Genomic DNA, 8,278 nt, shown 5'->3' on the forward strand with positions numbered 1-8,278 from the left:
CAAAAAACGAGTCGCAGTGCCGCCGAAAGGTCTTTTTATGATTTTTATGATGATGATGATGATGTAGTGGTGGCCTGCCCCTTTGCAACGGGGAAACACATTCAGTGACCTGGCCTCACGGGAAAAAATTAAGAAAGGAAAAAAAAAAAAGACAGAAATATTGAAGATACACCCTCACTCGCCAAAGGCAGGAGACGCGCACATAACAAGGCCTAAGTTCGGTGTACAGTTCTCCACCACTCGGAAAGCCGCCTTTTCGTGACAGCCACCGCGCATCGTCCCCCCTCATTGTCACTGTTGTCCTGTGCATCGAGAAACCCTAGCGCCTGTGGGAGTGTTGCGCCCTCCACCGGAGCCGTGGGAAGTCTCCTGCAGCGAAGAATGAGGTGATCCTGCGTCTCGGTCGCCATACTGCAGACTCTGCACAGGCTGCTGACGACAGCGTCATCAAACCTTCTGTGGTATTCAAGAGTGCGAAGAGCCCCAGCTCTCGCCTCGAACAGGAGGCTGCTGCCACAACTGTTGTCATAGAAGCGCAACCCACTGATGTTCTCCTTATGGGTCCTGTAGCACTCGAGGGTGGGCTTGGCCTCCATAGCCTTTCTCCATTGGGTGTCTTCCGCTTCCCTGACTCGCAGTCGGACCTCGACCGCCCACTTAGCCGCAGTTTCGGTAGGGATGGAGTCTTTAAAGAAGCCATACGTTTTTTCCATTTGGTAGATTCGTCGCGTCCAGTCCGTCCGCATGCAGGTTGCTGACAGGTACTCGAACACACGGCGCGCCCACCGAGTGCGTCGCATGAGCATGAGACGACCCTGGTAAGCAATCTTGCTGGTGGCTTCCCGAGCCTCAAAGCTGGACCAGCCGACATCCCCCTGCACCGCCTCGTTGGCAACTCGACCATGGCAACCAAGCGCCGCACGGCCGACCTCTCTCTGCTGGCGCTCCAACCAGGCCCGTAACTAGGGGGGGGTTGAGGGGGTTCTGACCCCCCCCGAAATTTTTTTGATGCTTTAACTTTTCGGGTGATACTAAAATATTTACACGCCTTCACAGCGACCACCAGCTGCCAAAGTTACACTGCAACTTTCCTGGCATTGCTTCCCTCTTCTTCCTTTCTTCAAACCTACCCTTTTACCAGAACACCTCAGCGCTCCCTCCCCCGCACCTGCCCTATTTGTACAGCTTTGCACTTCGCCCTCGCGTTCCTTCGTCTTTCACCCCGTAGCAGCTCCTTTATTGATTCCAGATGCTTTCCTTGTGCATTGCCGCTGGAGAAGTTATCCGTCTGTGCGGACCGCACGTGTCGGCTTTGGGTTCCTACGAAAAGCGCGTCTCCTTCTGTGAAGGTAAACAGTTCGACAGCAACGGCAACACCAACACGACGTGCGCAAATTTGCCAGGGAACGAAACCCCTAAGCGGCGCATTCCGAGGACGCAGGCTGCAGGGTAAACTTTTCTCAAACTGTAGTCCTCGCCACCGAAACGAATCATCGAAGATGACATCTACTGAAAGACTGGCATATCCGAGCAACTTCGAACAACCTTAACCACACGCAAGGAAATCTACCTCTTCTGTACACAGAAGGTATATGCGCCTCCCTACAAAGCGCACAAAGCGAGGATACAGCCGGCACACAATCCGGCACCAGCGGTCAACTTTCACAGGAGAGAAAAAACGCCGCCAAGCTGGGCTGCGCGCGGGAGTACAGAGGCTGACGTCACAGCCTACAAAGTGCATTTTTGGGGGGTCACGGCTATTTAATTAGCGCAGCCCAGAGAGAATTATGCAGGCGCCCAGGGAGCCGTCTGTGAAAAGGTGACTTTTTCACAGGAACGGAGCAACACCTCCTTTCTGGACTGTACCACGGGAGTGCAAATGTCTCGGCAGTGCATTCTTGGGGATTCACGTATATTAAGGGGAGTATGCAGTGCCCATGGAGTCTTCTGTGAAAAGGTCTTTAAGCAGCGTTAATCCAGTTTGCTGCAGCTGGAGTACAATAATGGGCCTGCATGCACACCAGCTGTAGCGGCGTTCAGAAAACACATGCGCCACGCGGGAGCCGGCGCGTTCATCACACTTCTACATTCCAGCCACTGTAAAGTGGATAAGAGAGGAAGAAAACATCACCCGCCGTACACGCCAGGCAGTCGAAGCAGTCGCAAACGTCTTTTTGGAGCCACTGGCCACTTCTGTGTGCGTGCACAGGATTGCGGCAGCAAAATGAAAAGACACTCTGCAACAACGAAGCAAAGGAGTCTTGCGTCTTACTTCAAGAAAGTTCGAACCGATGAAGCAGACGGAGAAGAACCGCCTCCTTCGAAGGATAAAAATTCGCCCTCCTCAGCACTAGTGGAAAGCCAAGCGCGTCCGAACTTCTGTAGCGACTCAGGAGAATGCACCGGTTTATATGAATCACCTGAGAACGAACACAAGCAGGACACCCATGCGCCGCCGGGAAATGATGGTGGCCGCAGTGCAACTCCAAGTGACCTTTGTTCTACAGTCAACGCTGGGCAAAGTGACGCCTTTACCACTGGGCAATGCCCAAGGAAGGTGAGTGGCATGGCACCTACACATTCTGGTTCGCCTCCCCTCACACGTCTCTGATCTCTTCACTGTCTCTGCTTACGTACGGAACGACCTAACCTGCTGCCATTCCCGTCGCAGACTTCGCGCTGGCGACGCTAGAGTGGCAGCTTGTAACACATACATACCGTTTTTGTACCGCGGTTACATTGTGTTACTTCATCAGGAGCCGTTGGTCGCGGTGTCCCCGGCTTTGGTGGTGCTATTGTCCAAACTTATTTCTTGCTTTAACCAGAATTTGAGGTTGACATACCAATTTCTTTATTTGGGTACAAATAATTGAAAAGTACCATCGAATTATTACAAGTAAGCGATGTACTAGTTTTATTCACGAAAATAAGCCAGTATAAATCTTAAAAAATGGCAGCCGTTCTACACGCAAACCCCCCCCGAAAAAAATTCCTGGGTACGGCCCTGGCTCCAACCACTCCCGTGTCGTTGGTGATAGGCACACAACGGCGTTTCCAAACGTCAGACCCGGCACGCGCACCATTTTCCATAAGTCGCGGATCATTTGGAAGCGGTTGCAGCCCCAGAGGCATCGACGATGAAGGATTCGTTGAGCCTGCAGCGCCGCCTGTCGAATCATGGTCTCGTGTAGACTGTATTTTGCGGCTTCCACACACAGGGTAACACCAAGGTACCTGTAGTCGTTGCGTTTTTGATTTATTTGACTTGTAGCGCCAGCTATTGGCATTAAGAAGAACCACAAACTCGTAATATATGGCCTCTGAGCTTGAAGCTGCCGCACATATTTGAGGCCACGTAAATTCGGCCAATATACTCATTCCTGCTAAGCCTACCGATGAACTTGAGTATGGCTCTCGGAAAGAGTTCAAAGATATCACGAGCGCTTTCCTGTCGAAGCTTCTAGGGAACAAGCTAAGTCAAATACAAGCATCAGTTGAGAACTTAAGGGCCACACAGTGCACGGCGACGACTTATTAGATCCGAGGCGGGCGGCAGCCAATTTGGCAACAGCGACGACGCCGTTACATAGCGGAAGTCGCTGCCAGCGGCACGCTGATTGGTTTTGCGTCCATCGAACTGCTTCCGGCGTCGACGCTGCCGCTCGTGATGTCTGGACCGTCCAGAGGTGGACGTTTCGGCCACCGTCACCGGTAGCGTCGACGTCGAGGGACGCCGACGTACGAAACGCCGGGAAAACGCCGGCAGAAACGCTCTATATGGTTCGGCCTTAACATCGACTCCCATGGTACATGGGATCTGCCGAATTTTTTTTCATTACCATTTAAAAAGAAAACTCTGTGGCGCGGCCGCGAAGCGAATACTTCGGAGCGCAGAGCGGGCGGTTCGCCTGCATCGGTCGGTCAGTCGGGCTGCAGTCTGCGTCACTTCCGGTCAGCTGTAATGGCGTCGTTTTCCTAGTTTCGGTGTGAAAAATTGTGTTGTTGGCGGGTTTTTTTCCGAGGTAACCACTTGCATTTCGAAGGTGAAATTTGGCCGGTAGCATTATCTCCAGCTAGACTGCCTATAAATCGGCCTTTTGAGGTGTGCGAAATTTCGTTGCAGTTGGCCTTTAACTCGTTATACTGTACGAAGTGGGTGTCGGTAAAAGCTTGACGGGTGAGTGGCTTGTTCTTTTTACCTGGGCTATACATGCTGGCTAGGTGATGTCACACGACTGTCTTGCCGGCTGTGTAAGAAATGCTGCCATATTCACCGCGCAGGAATGCGTCAACGAACGCTGCTTGTGACGTCAGCGCGCCGCGCAATTTTTCTCCATTGAAATGACCTGTGCGCTTGAACTTGAGTGCGAACCTAACGTTTCTCTGTAGTCGACGTGCGTGGCGTGTAAGGACGCCGATATTTCTCGTAATTGTTTCCTTTGAGGTCTGCCCGAATTGCGGTTTTTCGTGGAATGCGGGGGCCAGGAATCATTTTTGTAACGTTCTCGCTGAGCCGTCGAATCGTGGCATCCTCGATACTGCGTGCCTGCTGCTATGTATGGCCTGAGAGCACACGCAGATACCCTTTGAAGCTGCTTGGCTTCTCTCCAGGCCCCGTGCTTCGGCTATTTCAGGGCCGACGCTCGCCTGCGTGTTGCGAGAGCACCTTCGACGAGCAGGCCTCGCTTAGGTTTCACTTAATTCTGCCAACTCGCTGTTTCGCTCACCGAGTCGTTTGCGAAAAGCGTTGAAAATGACAGCGCTACTTGTCAGCGTAGTATAATAGCGGTCCCGTGTGTCCCCATCAGGGTGTCGGAACGAAAACCGAAAAAGAAAAAAAAAAACGATATTTTTGACCGGAACGAAAACGTAACCGAAACTTTATATATTATTTCGTTTCGGAGTGAAACCGAAATTTTTTTAATCGTTTTTTGGTTCACGAGAAAACTTCGCAACCCGGAGCAACTCAGCTCGTCCACTGTGAGCATATCTCAGGGTACAGTATTAGCGTGTACCTCAGGCAGGAATTCCAAAGCAAAGATATGTTGAAATTGTGCGAAAAACGAAAACAGTGGCAACCAGAGATGTTTATATTAACGCATGTGGACTTTTGCGCGCCTGTCACGCAGGCCAAAGTGGAGAGGGCATTGTCGGCGCTGAAGTTTTTTTACAGCGAAAGCTGTTATGCAGATCACAACAGCTGATTTTGGCGCCATAGTTGCCCGCCGCCGCCGGTGTCCGTGACCGCTATCGCGTGAAAAAAGAAAAAAAATTGATGAGATACGAATTTCTAGGATCGGATGGGATTTTAACCCGCGCCCTCCCTCGTGGCAGTCGAGTATTCCACAACAGTGCCACGCTGGTGCTTGTAACTCCTTCGCAAAAATACTCTATACAGGTGTCATGTTGGGCAAGGAATCGTGTTAACATACGTAATATAGCGTGACAGAAGAGTAAAATAACCAGTGATCACACAATGGTAATAGCGCAAAGTGTGGTTTAATGCTTTCCACCAGTCTTGCGGAGTTGCCACTCCAGAATTGGAATGACTCCGAAATCATTCCACATTTTCGCGACCCCGGAATGGAATGGGGACAACGCTTGGAGAAATGGAATGGGAATGGAATTACGTCCTTTCCCGAAAATTGAGCACGTTTTCGTCTACCTGCTGTTTTTCAAACTTCAAACATTAGTAAGTCTGAGCCTCGAATTTAACAATAAAGCAGTATTTTTTAAATGGCTTGGCTGATTACAAGCACGGTACATTTATAAGCAACCCGCCTACTACAAACCGAGGCATAAGTTAGTGTACAAACAAATGCATTATCGCAGCAGATACTGAATGGAGAAGCAAACTACCCCGGCGCGTTGGTTTGCATTGATACCCCCCACGAAAGTGGCGAATACTATATGCATAGCCTGATATCTTTCTCACGAACAGTTTAGTGCCTGACACACGTAAATAACCTTTGCGACAAGGAAGACACCTGCGCACAGGCGAACACAGAAAGTTCTCCTCACCCGATCCATGCTTGCGAGGCGCGCTTGGCAAGCGTCAGTGCTGACGAGCAGTGTGGCCCAGTGTTCCGTATTCGATGAAATAGCACAAGGTGGCCTAGCGGTGCATTGTTTCAACTAGTACCAGCAGAGGGTTTCAGATCTAGAAGTGCTCAGCCATAATTCATCATCATCAGCCACAGCACAAAGTGCGCATGCCTTATGTATGCGTAGCGGGTACCACGATTTTCCGAAAAATGACGGAAAATTTCATAGTGGGAACTTCGCTACTTCAGAAAAATTACGATGATTTATCGCGTAATGGGTAGCTTGCATGTGTACTTGTATTAGTTGCCCCAAGATACTTTACAACGGGCTCTACGAAGTCCGCTCTTCCAGTTTTCTCTGTGACTGTGCTCCGTGTTCCGCGCAGGCCTGGTGATCCTTCTATCGGAACAGCGGTCTCGGACATCAGAGAATACACTCAATGACGTGCTGCTTCTGAGATCGTGCTCACTCCCTTGACACAAAGCATTGAGCCCACTAAAAGAAAGTCGTATTTGTCTTTTGCGAAAACAAATACTATGACTGAAATTAATGCTGGTTTGTGCTAGTTGGTAAGAATTCGTGGTACAGTTACTTCCGCTCTTCAGCAGAACGTGTTTTACCCTTGTCCCGCTTTCCTAAGAGGAGGGCAAGTAACTACATCACAAATCCAATGCTTTTTATGATTACCTGAACTTGAAAATTTTGCATTAAAAAAAAAAAAACCGTTACGAACCGTTACGGAACATATTTTTTTCGTTCCGGAACAGAAACGAAACGGAACTTTTTGCGGTGGAACGAAACTAAAACCGAAACGAAAATCATTTCGTTCCGACACTCTGGTCCCAATACGATCATGAGGGACGCCGTTGTGGAGGGCCATTTTCGTCTCCGTGGTAATGCGGCCGGGATTCGAACCCCTGACGTTCGGGTCAGCAGTCGAGCACCAACACGATCTGTCGCAGGAGCTCGTTTATGTGTGTTGATCAACTTTATGCTTTATGTACGGCAGGGGGACGGCACTCCACCCATGCGCGGGTTTCGCGCCGTTTCGGGTGACGAATTGGACAGGAGGCTGGCGGGGAAAACTCTGAGCGCATGTATCAGGCGTCTCAAACACGTGGCTTCACAAGGAATATAAACTTTTGTGACTTCGCTGAGCGGTATGCTGGCATTATTTTTTCGCCTATTACGATTAGTGACGCTTTGTTTCGTGAAACTGGTCTTTTTTTCGTGAGGCGGTCACGATGTGTGGAAACTTAACGGGGAAACTGAGAATCGGCGCCCAGATTCTCGAGATCGGTGTCGATATGTTTCTCGTATCCTCACGCCAAATCCCCCTCAGAAATGTGCGGGAAAGGCGTGCTCTCCGTGGCAGTTTCGTGACGGCGGCCCACTAGCTAAGTGGAGGGAATATATCATCCGCGGCGACATTCTGCAATTTGTGACGTTATTTGCTGTTTTATTTGTACGTGTTCAGCTTGTGGTCCGCCTACTACGCACTGGTGTTGCGCGACCGAGCGGTTTACTTCTTGCTTATCTGCACACGTGCGCCTTTGTTTTTATTCTAGTGTAAAAAGGTTCGGCAGAGACCTTTCTCCGATTGATGACAGTGATGCAACAAAGGTGCGGTTATTCTGTGGGACCAAAGTGTGTGTTTTTCAAGCCTATGATGTCCACTGCCTTCCATGAATCTGCAATAGCGCCACGCAAAAGCTCAAGATAATGTTACCACGGTATGATTGCGAGGTTGGATTAATCTTTGACCATCTGGGTTAGATCAAGGCACACCAGTGTTTTTGTATACATTTCTCCCCAAGTTAAAATAGCGCTCGGCCTCTCAGTTTTATCATTTCCGTGTTTTCTGTTCTTTTTAGGGGATTATTTAAGGTTCAGACGTGTCAGAAATATTATTGTGTAGTGCGACTACGACCGCACAACGAAATGACCCCTTAAGCACATCTACGGCGTAGCCGATAAAAGACCTACCAACAAGTGTGTCGCTAAAACGCTGCATTCATGCGATATTGAATCCTCATGTTTAGGACGACGCCAAGTGCGTTACGATGTGATTTAACCACAAAGCGGCACCCACACTGAAACGATTCTGGCGACGACCACTGTCGAAAGTTGCACTCGCTGATCTTACTACACTGTATGCACTTGACGTCATCCGCCAGGAGCGCTTGCAGCGGGGTCGCCATTTTGACGGTTCGCGCACGGGCTGTGTCTGAGA

At 50.0% G+C, this 8,278-nt stretch overlaps 1 protein-coding gene across 1 annotated transcript in view; it reads left to right on the top strand.

Moving 5' to 3' along the window:
- Positions 1-902: 902 nt before the first annotated feature.
- The window catches only part of LOC119397116 (serine/threonine-protein kinase LATS1-like), a 136,383-nt gene continuing 129,007 nt past the window's right edge, over positions 903-8,278 (top strand). Inside the window, 1 exon segment of the mRNA XM_037664557.2 lies at positions 903-958. Within this exon segment, the coding sequence (XP_037520485.2) occupies positions 903-958 (56 nt within the window).

Source organism: Rhipicephalus sanguineus, chromosome 6 (genome assembly GCF_013339695.2).
Source record: "Rhipicephalus sanguineus isolate Rsan-2018 chromosome 6, BIME_Rsan_1.4, whole genome shotgun sequence".
Taxonomy (NCBI): Eukaryota; Metazoa; Arthropoda; class Arachnida; order Ixodida; family Ixodidae; genus Rhipicephalus; species Rhipicephalus sanguineus.